The following is a 13,348-nucleotide window of genomic DNA, read 5'->3' on the forward strand; positions in this document are numbered from 1 at the left end:
CTGTCCCCCCCCCCCCCCACACACACACACACACACACACACACACACTATGAGGACATGTTTGAACCAACCCTGACATGCATACCGGCACGTAACTAAGTATAAATCATAAACCCAACCCTAAACCTAACCTCTTTAGGGCTCTATATTTTAGCTGTGCCTTATCCTTTATCTTTGCCTTCATTTTACTTTTTACTATTTTCTAACCCCAACCTGAATCTTTGCCAAACTCCCCAAATCTTTATTTTTATTTTTTGTAAGATTTTTTTTTGTTGCTTTTGTGCCTTTTATAGAGGGTATACGCATGCACAAAGTGAATGGCAAATCGAGTGGCAAAGTGAGTTTAACGTCGTTTAATGTTTTTTAATACAATGAGATAGGACTTTTCTGTTTGGATATATGGGCTGTCAAGGCCAAAAAGTTTTTTGCCATTGAGTAGGCGTTCCCGCATAACGTCCGGGTATGATGATGATGTCACGCGCATAACCTATAGATAGTTGCAGTGAAGACAGACAGGAAAGAGGGAGAGAGAGAGAAGGGGAGAGACATGCAGCAAAGGTCGTCATGAACGGGACTCAAACACGCGGCACACTGTCAGGCAAGAGCCTATATGTGGCATGCGTCTGGACTACTAGGCTAGCGGGCGACCCTCCCCAAATAATTTCTAACCCATAAAACAAACAAACCAATTCTTATGAGGACCAGGAAAATGGTCCTCACAACGTCTGCTTCTCACATTCTGATACTTCTGGACATTTGGTCCTCACAAGCATAGTAACACACACACACACACACACACACACACACACACACACACACACACACACACACACACACACACACACACACACACACACACACACACACACACACACACACACACACACACACACACACACACACACACACACACACACACAGAAATGTTTGAACAGGCAGCTAGCTGACATGTTGACCAGAGGTAGAAAAACATACCAGCCTGCCTGCCTGTCTGCCTCTCTCTCTCTCGCTCTCTCTCTCTCTCTCTCTAAAAGGACAACTTCACCCATTTTCAACCTATCTTCATATCATAATTGGTTAGTGTCGTACTCGAGTCCGCATTTTCATTTACTCGGTCTCTCACGTAATTTAACTCAGCCTTTTACTCGGTCTCGTACCACGGGACTCTGGACTCCACACCCACGAGTCCACTCGAGTCACAAGTCACTATATGCAACAAAATAATGTTATTATACCCATATTATGAGGAGCCTGCTTATATAGACCGCTATCTTGTTAAGTAACGGAGCGCAGCTGACGCACCTGCCTGCTCTCAGTGTTTTCAAATGAGGAAATAAATAAACGGTGCAAATCCTTAACGGTTCCCTAACGATTCCTATAGGGGGTTCCAAATGAAAAATAGCAGCTCTACAAGCTCATAGCGCGCCACCGAGTGGCGAGCTACGAGCTTGTAGGTCTGCTATTTTTGAAAAATCGTAAAAATGTGGCATAATGTGGTATATATTCTTTCAAAGTGAATGTTTTTAACTCAGGTCTAAATGGGTTAAGACATTTGTGTGATAAAAAAAAACGGTTCCGGAAACGGTTCCAAATGTGATGGAACCCATTCCTGGTTGGACCCGGTTCCACCGGTTCCTGGTTGGACCCGGTTCCTCCGGGTTCCTCCGGTTCCTCCGGATCCCGACCCGTGTCAGAAGCTGTGTTCACGTCCACTTCTCCCATTTTGGAATCAATAGACTTCTGGTCTCCCACGGAGGCCGGCCGGCCACCTACCTACATCACACAGATATGGGAAGTAAAGAGAGATGGCGTCTCTTGCCTTTCTATTGTTTGTCTTGGGCTCGAGTCAATGAGAAACAAGCTAGCTCGGTCCTCCTGTACATTCTGTTTCCTGAGAAGTTTAATCTATCTGTCAGTTGAAGATTTAAAGTCCTTTGTCGTCAGAAAACTCCCAGGGACAGAATGGTCTCTACCCCCCGCTCCTCTCTTCCTCCGTTCCCACTGTCTTCATCCTCTCTTTTCCTCTGTCGCTATTTAGGTTGCCGTGGGAACAGAAACTTCAAACAGGCTGGCCCTGCGAAAAGAAAGATACATTTTGTCTATCTGAGAAACTCATCGCCCTCCATTATATAATATGAAATATTAAACACATGAACACATCAAACACGTTATGTTTATATTGCTTTTGGTTTGAAATAAAAGTGTTTTATTTTGTTGGGTTGTTGGGTTAGTGCCATGATTTCTTGCCACCCTAAAACATGATCATCAGGTATTATTATTATACAAGGAGGAAGATGTTTTTTCAAAAAAGTCTACAGTACTTTGTATGTGGACACGCCCACCAGTTCATTAAGTATGCCTGGTTTTCCTGGTGGGTGGTGATGGGTGGTAATCCACCTGAACTGAAGCCACACCACAGCTGTTGTTGTATGATAAAGGGGGAGGGGTTAGGGGAGGGGATGATATTGTGATGTCACTATATCACTGTTTTTTTCCATTGGCACGTTTGGATCACCACCCACCTGATAACCAGATATACCTAATGAACTGGTGGGTGTGGCCACATAAAAACATAATTTTCACACATTCTGATTGCAATGGGAAGTTCATACCATAGCATTGCAATGATTACTACTACTATCAGAATATAGAGCTTAATAAACTACTGTACATTAAACACATTCTGTTTCTATGTGTTCTTTGTTGCTACAGGTGAACATTGTTCGTGGGAATGATGGCTTTGGCTTCACAATCTGTGCCGACTGTCCTGCCAGAGTTCAGGCTGTTGAACCCGGTAAGACACACGTGTCCTCTCTACTTCTGTCTTTCCTTTGTGAAGACAGGACTAAACTTTCCTTTGTGAAGACAAGACTAGTTGGGAAACACAATCTCTGAATGCTACATAGATTCTGAAACTATGCCTTCCTGAAAGCCAAGAGCGGAAGCTGTCATCCGTTCACAAAATAGGCATATCTCATAAAACGGGATGCTTTCCCGTTTTTATAGGAAATACAAAAAACGGGAAAGCATCTGTCATTTTTCGCAAGCTTGAGCATCTGCTATTTTTGAATAATCGTGAAAGTGTTTGAAAAATTAACTTTATTAAGACAAACTTTCTCTTCTGGCGGTCCCTGGCACAAAACCTTACCGTTTGAGGACTACTCATATACATGTAGAAGGCATTTGTACAATCGGCCTCAGGTCATAATGGATTAAGATTAGAATTGTCATTTCATTCAAATATATATTTTTTAATTTGCATGACATTAAGCATCAATGCGTGTGTGTTTGTGAGCATGCAGGAGGTCCCGCCCATCGCTCTGGCCTCCAGCAAGGAGACTCGGTTCTACAGCTGAATGGTCTTCCTGTTGAACACTGGAAATGTGTGGACCTGGCTAACGCTATCAGGTACACTGTGTGTGTGTGTGTGTGTGTGTGTGTGCGTGCGTGCGTGCGTGTGTGAAATGTTTGTTTTTATGGTTAAAAATGTTTGTTCCATATACAATTACAATTAGGAAAAGATTCAGGTTGAGATTAGGATTACACATTCCAGGTTTAGGTTTAGAAAATAGTCGATCTACAAGCTCACCACGCGACACGCATCACACTTTGGGCTTTGGCTTATGCCAACAAAATGAGAAAATGCCTGGCATTTATAACGTTGGCATCCTAAAATGTTGATGTCCTCCAAAGTATAGTAATACAAACATGAGCGTGCGTGTAGTGTGTGATGTAATAGTGTGGTTTTCAAAGTGGCGGCCGCTTTGAAAAAAAGACAATATACAGTACAAGCCAAGGGAATAAGGGAGAATGAATGGTGAGTCAGTGATTGTGGAGAAATAAACCCAGACAGTGTGAATAGACTCTGACGCCGAAGTAGAGGAGTCTACCACTCTGAAGGCTTTATTTATAATAAGAAGTAGGGTGTTTATATCACCATTAAGTAGGGGAGTGTTTGTATCACCACAAAGGGGTTTATTTCTCAACAATGGCAGCTTACCGTTCATTATCCTGCTTATAGAGCACCAAAGTCTGACTTAAAGGATAATTCCATGCTAGAAGGCTTTCTTACATTTATTTGTAGTTGTTACGTCCCCACCAAAGAGGTCCAGGTGTTATTTTGTGCAAAAGTGCATTATTGGCTATTTCCCCTAATATAAGCCCTCAATGGAGAAGAGAGGATATATACAAAAATTGTATCAAATATGAGTGACTGACTATAGTGAACGATACAGAGACACCTACTCGACAATATTGTGTTTATTTTTGGACCACAATTCTTATATGAGACTATTTTAAGATGACCCAATGTTATTCTCCATAGAGATAAACTTCCGCAACCCACGGGATGAACAAGTGACGTCAGGACTTCGGTACTACTTACTAAATAAATGAATCACTCAAAAAACGTGACTGTGTGTGTGTGTGTGTGTGTGTGTGTGTGTGTGTGTGTGTGTGTGTGTGTGTGTGTGTGTGTGTGTGCCTACGTGCCTGCATGTGTGTGCGTCTCTAGGATGTGTAGCAACAACATCGTGCTGATTGTGTGGAGAGGTCTACCCGTCATGAAACCTTATTTTGAAGGTTTGATTCACCAGCCGACTTACAGAGCAGCCTCAGACAGCGTGAGTCATCATCATCATCATCATCATATTTTACTTTACTTCATTTGATTAGTTATGGGACAGTACACGTTAAGCCATTTAGGCCTGACATCGAAATGTAAAATATGTCTTCTAAATCATGAAAGTTTTCTGAAAAACCTGTTTCTGTATCAGTGGTTCTCAATATGTCAAGGACCCCAAAAATTGTATGTAATTGGCCACCAACCCCCATCTGAAAATATGTTGTTTTTCCCGGGACCCCCCCCCCCAGAAGCAAAGATTTGAGTTAAAAACGTTCGCTCTGAAAGAATATATTCAAAGATTTGCGCCACATTTTTATAATTTTTCAAAAATAGCAGATCTACAAGCTCGTAGCGCGGCACTCGGTGCCGCGCTATGAGCTTGTAGATTTGCTTTTTTTCAATAGCTAAAGTGTAACATAATTCTTAAAACACCAAAAGGGGTTCCCGTCCAGATAATTCCGGACAAAATGCTTTTCTTATCTTAATCTAATGTAATATCCAGTAATAATAATAATAATACATTCAAATTCCATTCACCTTGTTGTTCCGTTGTTAGTTTACAGGCAGGAAGCTGCTGTCTCGCCCCGCCCACAGCAAATATGGCCGCCGGAGAGGGCGTGTCCCCGGTTCGGGGCTGAGGTCCGGGTTAGGCGCCCTGGGGTCCCTCTGGAGGGACAGGAGGGAGGGGAGGGGGGAGGAGGAGGAGGAGGAAGAGGATGACGAAGAGGAGGAGGAGGAAGAGGAGGACTTCTCTCGCACCGCCACCACACTCAAAGGCACCCGCGTGACATCGTCAAATGGCGACAACTACATCATTCTGTCGCCCATCAATCCAGGAAGTCAGGTGAGATGTAATCAAGCCCCCAGAAAGGCTGGCCAACATCGAAGCTGTGAGACGTAGTTGTCAGAGCTGGAACTGCAGGCGGGCCCCTGCATTTAGCACAAGGAAACCCCGCGCATATGGCGTTTAACATTGAAAATTGTTAAAGAAATGCGGAAGTAGAGCGTTCTTCCGGGTGCTTCAAAACGCCACTGAGCAACTTCCATTGAAATGAATAGCAGGGAGCGGGGCTGTCCACCCTCAATCCTTTATAACTCTATGGATGTGACGCGTGATTCAAAATCACGGCTCGGTTGCATAAAGACTTACCGACATACCGACACTGCCCACCTTTCCTTCGTGGTTACCAGACTGTCCTGCGAGGTGGAAAGTCTGTCGACACTGACGCAAGGTTACTCCGTGGTGGCAAATACATATTGCTCGGTGTTGGCATTGCCTTGGGGGCTGAATCGGCTCTAGCGAACTTTGCAACGTTCGACACGGCAACTCCTCCTCGGCGTCTCTCATGGCTCAAGTTCGCTAGTCTGTCGCAAGTGTGTGGTTAGTAGCGGCAGCAGGTTTCAAACCCAGGAGGTATGGAGAGTCTATAAGGACTAATGAGGCATGCTACTGAGCTGGCTGCCAGAATGTGGTTTTCTTTCTGTATTAGAATATGAGAATGCCCTCTGGCATAGCTGGAGAAATAGACCTGTGTGAAACTTTGCGTGCACACTCCCAGTAGGCCAAGGAAGGACCTCCACCACACATTCTGGCCTCTGCCGAATTTAGCTTGACTAGATTTTGTGCCATTTTGCATTTTCTTCAAAACAGACTTTTTGATATTACTCCTACAGATTTTGTCCAAAACTAGTGAATCCGTGCACATTATCTCCAGAGTCATGTGATCAAGATGCATCAGTCAGATCATTCATATTCCATGCCGATGGGCGACGATCCACTTCCAAAGTTTGCGGGCCCTGGGTAGCCAACCCGGCCTGACGGAGATCTTATTGTTCATTTCCTAAATTGATAATGCCTGTTTTCTCTCTTTCTGTCTCTCAGTTATTGCAGTCCGTCTGTCACAACAGGAACGCCACTATTGGTAAGACACACTCACACAGATTTTACATCACACTTTAATGATTTGTTACAGCAGCCAAGCCAGGTGCACGAGAGCTACATTATTCATATACCACTTTACAAAACACATGTTCTCTACAGAACACGATAAAATCAAACAAACACGAGCAGCAAGACACCGATAAGGAATGCAACTTGTACGGCACTATCCAGCTACACTAATCCAAGACGATGGCCATGGAGTTCGAAACAGCTACGTGCAGGGTCGCACACGCAAGCTCCCAATGACTCCACTTTTCACACAACAATTGCTGCTCTGCCATGGTTCTAGGCTTATTATCCTGCCCTACACATAGCCTAATCGTAACCTTATTACGCTATAGAGCGTCGCTGTCCCGCCCCCTACCATGGCCCAGGAAATGAATCCCAATGCATTTTTCCCATAGACATTTCAAAAAGTATTTATTTAAAGACGGTTACGCCGCGGACAAAGCCAACTCGAGTCGTGACAACTCATGACAACACAAACAATATTTTGGACCAAACAAATAATTACAAAGAAGAAAAACAACAAAAAAAGTGTTGTAACCTGCCGTTTTTTTCTTCTTTCTAATTATTTGTTCGGCCCAAAATGATTTCATGATTTGTCACGACTCGAGTTGGCTTTGTCCGCGGCGTAAACGTCTTTAAATAAATACTTTCTGAAATGTCTATGAGGAAAATGAACGGAGAATCATTTCCTGGGCCATGGTAGGGGGCGGGACTGCGACGCTCTATAGCGTAATACCTCCGCTGGCTACTTCCTGAAGTGGTGCAACGTCATTTTTGTCATCACTTTAGCCCCCCCCCCCCTTTTTTTTGAGGGGCGTTAGGTTTAATGTGTGTTTTTAGTTAAACAAACATAAAAAAAACGCCATTGACAATGGACAGAGTTTAATGTTTGTTTAGTCGCTAACACAAACATTAAATGCCATTAACAATAAAGAGAGTTTAATGAAAAGAAAATCAACCAGGTGCTCGATGGAGATGCAAAACAAATAAGACTGGAATACTAAAGACAAGGCGGCGATCCGAGCAAGTTTAAAAAAAGAGGAGAGGGTGGATAAAAATAGATGTACTTTATTTATAAAACTTAAAAGAAGCCCTGATGAAGACTCTGTTGGAGTCGAAACATGTTGGCTTTTTTTAACTTTTATAAATAAAGTATCTATTTTTATCCACCCTCTCCTCTTTTTTTACTTTTTGAGTGCTTGGATCGTCGCCTTGTCTTTAGTATAAAGAGAGTTTAATGTTTGTTTTGTCTGTTTTTGTTTTACATCACCATTACATCACCTAATCATAGCAACATGAGTTAGACTTTAATATATTAGCGCCCCTCACCACACAGTTTATTTTTTACTTTATCTTACTTTGTTTGTTTTGCCGTTACTATTATTAAAACTGCTACTACTATTTCTACAACCAGTGGTGTAAAGTAACTGATCTACAGATCTACATAAGCTCACAATGCATTGTGAACTAAACTTGTAGATCGGGTATTTTCAAAATATTTTTTTATACAAGAACTTTGAACTTGTGAAATGGGACATTAACTTTAACGGGACCTTAACTTTTGGCACTTTAAGTATATGTTGATTTCGATACGTTTGTACATTTTGAATACGGGAATACGGCACATCTACATTGCAGTATTGATACTTTTACTTAACCACTTTAACCATTATTGTAAACTTTAGCTATTGAAAAATAGCTAAAGTAGATCGGCTAGTTACTATTATGAGTAGATTTGCTATTTAGAATCTTTGAATATATATTCTTTTACAGCGAATGATTTTTTTAAACTCAAACCTTTGCTTCTGGGAGTTCCCTGGAACAGAATATTTTGAGATGCGGATCGGCGGCCAAACACGTACAATTTTGTTGGTCCTTGAAATGAAAAGCTTTGACCACCACTGACAAAGAAAAGATGCGTGTTTCAGAAAACTGTTAGGATTTAGAAGACATTTTGTAAAAAAGTACTGCATGACTCATCTCACCTTATTGCATTTACCACGTTGTCACATCCAGGCCGGCTGTACCAGACTCACCCCAACAGGGGGCTCCACCACCAATACCACCACCACGAGCAGCAGCAGCACCCTCCTCTTCTACACAGCTGTGCGGCGTCGGCCTCGTTCAGCAGCTGCACCATGCCTCCCCCGTCGTCGTCCTCGCCCACGTCGTCTGTGTCGCTGCAGCAGGCGTTCAGCAGCTGCACGCTGCCTTCCTCCTCCGCCTCCATCACCTCGGACAGCCACGGAAACTACCAGAACTGTACCATGGTCCAGTCCCACCTGCCGTCTTACTCCTCCTCCTCCGGCTTCGGGTCTTACCTCACGCTGACGCCCAAGACGCTCATCTTCCCCGTTTTCGTGCAGGTGAGAGAACCACGAAGCTGCACGGAAACGCTTTATTCTGTGACCCCGGGAGCTCGTGATTTGTGTGTTTTGTGTGTGTGTGTGTGTGGTAAATGGTGCATTTATATAGCGTTTTCATCCAAAGCGCTTTACGTAGATTGTGCATTACATTCACACATTGATGGCGGAGGAAACAAGGCACCAACCTGCTCATCGGGATCTTAGGGGTTCAGTGTCTTGCTCAATGACTTCGACACTAACTCTGGGGGAGCCCAAGATCGAATTAGGAACCTCATGGTTCCCATCCAGCCGCTCTACCGGCCACTGCCGCCTGTGTGTGTGTGTGTGTGTGTGTGTGTGTGTGTGTGTGTGTGTGTGTGTGTGTGTGTGTGTGTGTGTGTGTGTGTGTGTGTGTGTGTGTGTGTGTGTGTGTGTGTGTGTGTGTGTGTGTGTGTGTGTGTGTGTGTGTGTGTGTGTGTGTGTGTGTGTGTGTGTTTATGGCTGGCTCAGGGGCCATAACAAAGAGACCAAACTGAGTTAAAGCAATTAACGAATTAATGAAAAATATAATCAACAAATTCATGTTTGTGTTCCAACTAAAGCTGGCAGGGAACAACTGCCTAACTACCAAAATAGAATCAAAGTCAAGGATGCTCTAATGTGGCTGCTCCTGCAGTCTGCCTGAGGAGGAATGGAGAGACCAGTACATCTTCTTCTTCTTATTGGGTTTATTGGCAGTTGGCACATATCTGTGCATTACCGCCACCTACTGTTTTCTTAGAGTTACTATACTCTTACTACTACTTGTAAAAAATAAATAAAACAAAAGTCCACCCAAAGTGATCCCCTTCCATATCTTCTGTCCATTCCTATAGCCCAGGCCCTGGGGCCTGAGCCGGTGGAGCAAATTCATCCCTCAATGTTTCATTCAACTCTTCTCCAGTAATATCCTCCACTCCCAGGAATCTCCTGGCTGCCTCAAGCACCATATTTATCCTCTCAGATTTTCGTGGTATTTCCACAGCACAGTTTATGACCATTGCTATGAACGCTAGGAATCGTTTTTTGTCACTGTAGATATTTGGTTCATCTGAAATGTCCACTTTTTCTTCTGGTGCATGTTGCACTGTTTCACCCTCATGATTCTCATCCAACCTCTTCACAGCCTCAGCGTAGGACATTCTCTTTCCTTTCCTGATCTTATTCACATTAGCTTCTTTAACTTTTCTAGGGCAGATCGCTGCTCCTGCCAGATGGTTTCCTTCACAGTGAATACACTTCGCTGGTACTTGCTCTTCCTCACATTTCTTTTCAGTGCATTCTGCCTTTCCACACCTCCCACACTTACTAACTCCTCTGCAAACAGCAGCGACGTGCCCATATTCCTGGCAACTGAAGCACCTCAGTGGTGCTTGCTCGTATGGCCTGACTCTGTAGCAGACATATCCAAGATATATTCTCTCTGGCAACTCTCCTTCAAATGCCACACACACTGAGTTGCTTTTCTCCTTCTTCCCATTTCTGAACCGTGTCAACCACTTCCACTCAACCAACTTGTCAACTTCACAAAACATGCCATGTAGTGAGCTCCTGTCTATTGTGTGTGGTACTCCACTAATAACGCCTTTCCTTAGCTTCGGTCCTCCTAGTCGGAAACAACACACACTGCTATCATTAAACTCTGTGATCTCCAAGACCTCTTTCATTTGCTTTTTGGACAAACATTTGATTATTACTATCCCACTCCTTGTAATTCTCATTGAACCCACTTTCCCGACTTCTTTCGTTATTGCTTGTACTACTGCATGCTGATTACTGAAAATCCCGTTTGTTTTGGTCACGGCTTTCATTCCAACAGTATAATTCCCATCCTGTCTTTCTTTGCCTTCTGGCTCTGGGCTAGATAACTCCTTCCGTTTTCTTTTCCTCTCATGTTCTCCGTTGTCCTCTTCTTCAGATTGAATTCCATTCTCTGATTCCTCTGACTCCAATTCCACTTCCCCCTCTTCGAAAGCCGCCGCCATCCAAACCTGTGTCCTCTCAACTCCCCTCCCCCGTCAGAGACCAGTACATTAGTGCAGCAGGTGTTTTATAGTGTTTGGGGCGGACACTGGCCAGGTGTCTCATCTTCTGCAAATTGCAAGCTCCTCCCTCCAATTCAGCACGGCAATAGGATTGGATTAAGCATGCCTGACACAGAACAGCATACATTCCTTAAAGGCACAGGTGGCCGTCACAGTGTGTGTGTGCGTGTGTGTGTGTGTGTGTGTGTGTGTGTGTGTGTGTGTGTGTGTGTGTGTGTGTGTGTGTGTGTGTGTGTGTGTGTGTGTGTGTGTGTGTGTGTGTGTGTGTGTGTGTGTGTGTGTGTGTGTGTGTGTACAGGGGTGCATATGTTGGTAGACATGTATACTAGTCTGACAGGCATTAGTCCGGCAACACCATCGCCCCCGACATGCGTGGCATTGTTGTTTATGTTGTTACGTTGTTGTTTATTTTGTAGCCACTGGACCTTTGTCATCCAGAAAGAACTCTACTGATGTCGGAAGAAATGATTCTTCATAATGGAAACCTTGTTCCATCCAAGGTACAATATTCTATTACTAGTAGTATCATTACTACTATTACACACATAATACATTTCATACTACCAGGATTCCAGTCTTGGGTGAGCAATAGCTGGGCCACATCTAAATATGTGTGTGTGTGTGTGTGTGTGTGTGTGTGTGTGTGTGTGTGTGTGTGTGTGTGTGTGTGTGTGTGTGTGTGTGTGTGTGTGTGTGTGTGTGTGTGTGTGTGTGTGTGTGTGTGTGTGTGTGTGTGTGTGTGCGTGCGTGCGTGCGTGCGTGCGTGCGTGCGTGCGTGCGTGCGTGCGTGCGTGCGTGCGTGCGTGCGTGCGTGCGTGCGTGCATGCGTGCGTGCGTGCATGCGTGCGTGCATTGCCCTTACAGGTGACTGTGTTAATCTACACGGATCTGCTGCTGTTGACCAGAGAAGACGTCAACGGACACTGTAACGTCTTACAGAGTCCATTCTACCTGAAAGACACACAGCTGAGAGAGAGTAAGAGCGTCTGCTAAATGCCAAAGTTGTAAATTGTAGAAACACTGTATACAAACAATGGGGGAAAAAAGGAATTACCTTTAAACACTTAAAAGGTAATTTAAGTACACACAAAAAAACAAAAACGTGAAAAGGTAGAATACTGTAGGCTACATACACTGTACATTTAGACACTGTAGCCTACATACAGAGCAATTACCTTTAACACAATTTTGAAACACAGCTGCTATTTGTGCACAACCTTGCAAAAGCATATCCCAAGCTAACCTTTCCTGTGTGGCTATATAGGCCAACTATTTCTGACTGCAAAATGCACAATTCTCATGTTTTTGTAAGTTAGATTTCCCTCAGTTGCAGGTGTAACAGCTCTGTGTACACATCATTTCTGTTACCTTTGAATTGTACAGTACACTATTTTGTTTAACCCTGTAACACCCGGATTAATTTCTACTTGCAAAAAAGAGATTTCAACCTTACTACTACGTTTTACTACTAGGACTTATCAGAGGAAATTATGTAATGGTGTATAATAATTATTAAAATAATAATAATACATTAATAATTTACATTTAGGGGATATCTTTCACAATAATAAATACAACATGTTCTAGACATTCTAATGATCACAAAAACATATATTACAGTTATTTTACTTACTTTTATCAGGGTTAAAGGTCAAAGGTCATAGGTTCAAAATTGTTCAAAATTGTCCAGAGATTTTGAAATACCCCCTCTGTGGGGGGTATTTATATGCAAATATCATGACCAATGGCTTTGCAAGACTAAACAATGAACATCAATGATGATGTTTAGGTGAAAAAAGAACAGGAAAAAATTATAATAACTAGAAACAAATTTCAGGAAATTTGACTGGGTGCCTGCAGCTCGCCAAGTCTGTGCAGCATTTGAGCCACGGACCACCATTTGATGACATTTAGCCTCTCAGACCCTGTAAGGGTCCATTTGGTTGACTTTCAATGGGGTATTTTGTCTAAGTTTATTGCACATTACGTTGCCACCAACATTCTAATGCTAACATGCTAACATGCTAATGCTAACATGCTAATGCTAACATGCTAACATGCTAACATGCTAACATGCTAACATGCTAATGCTAACATGCTAAGGGGTCCATTTGGTTTCGCTCAGGGGGGCGGCCCGGTTCTGGCGAGCCGCCCCGCGTCCGAAACGGTTGAGAAATGACAGAGTTACGTGTTTCCCCGAATTCCTCTATTGACTTTCAATGTGTGTGTGTGCGTGCACATGTGTGCATGTGCATGCATGTGTGCGTGTGTGCGCGCGTGTGTGAGAGTTGGTCAGGTGACCTTGAATCATTAACAAAGTATCATTTTCACCTGGGCTAGTCTA

General features: G+C 43.4%; 1 protein-coding gene across 1 annotated transcript in view; it reads left to right on the forward strand.

Annotated features, from left to right (window-relative positions):
* LOC306934262 (regulator of G-protein signaling 3-like) overlaps window positions 1–13,348 on the forward strand; it is a gene marked incomplete at its 5' end in the record, with an annotated part of 40,590 nt that overhangs the window by 17,231 nt on the left and 10,011 nt on the right. Inside the window, 9 exons of the mRNA XM_079516834.1 lie at window positions 2,713–2,794; window positions 3,303–3,408; window positions 4,514–4,622; window positions 5,181–5,284; window positions 5,351–5,468; window positions 6,507–6,546; window positions 8,592–8,941; window positions 11,421–11,504; window positions 11,869–11,980. Coding sequence (XP_079372960.1) covers window positions 2,713–2,794; window positions 3,303–3,408; window positions 4,514–4,622; window positions 5,181–5,284; window positions 5,351–5,468; window positions 6,507–6,546; window positions 8,592–8,941; window positions 11,421–11,504; window positions 11,869–11,980 — 1,105 coding nt within the window. The remainder of the gene's footprint in view (window positions 1–2,712; window positions 2,795–3,302; window positions 3,409–4,513; window positions 4,623–5,180; window positions 5,285–5,350; window positions 5,469–6,506; window positions 6,547–8,591; window positions 8,942–11,420; window positions 11,505–11,868; window positions 11,981–13,348) is intronic.

This window comes from Electrona antarctica, assembly GCF_951216825.1.
Source record: "Electrona antarctica genome assembly, chromosome: 12".
In the NCBI taxonomy this organism is placed as follows: domain Eukaryota; kingdom Metazoa; phylum Chordata; class Actinopteri; order Myctophiformes; family Myctophidae; genus Electrona; species Electrona antarctica.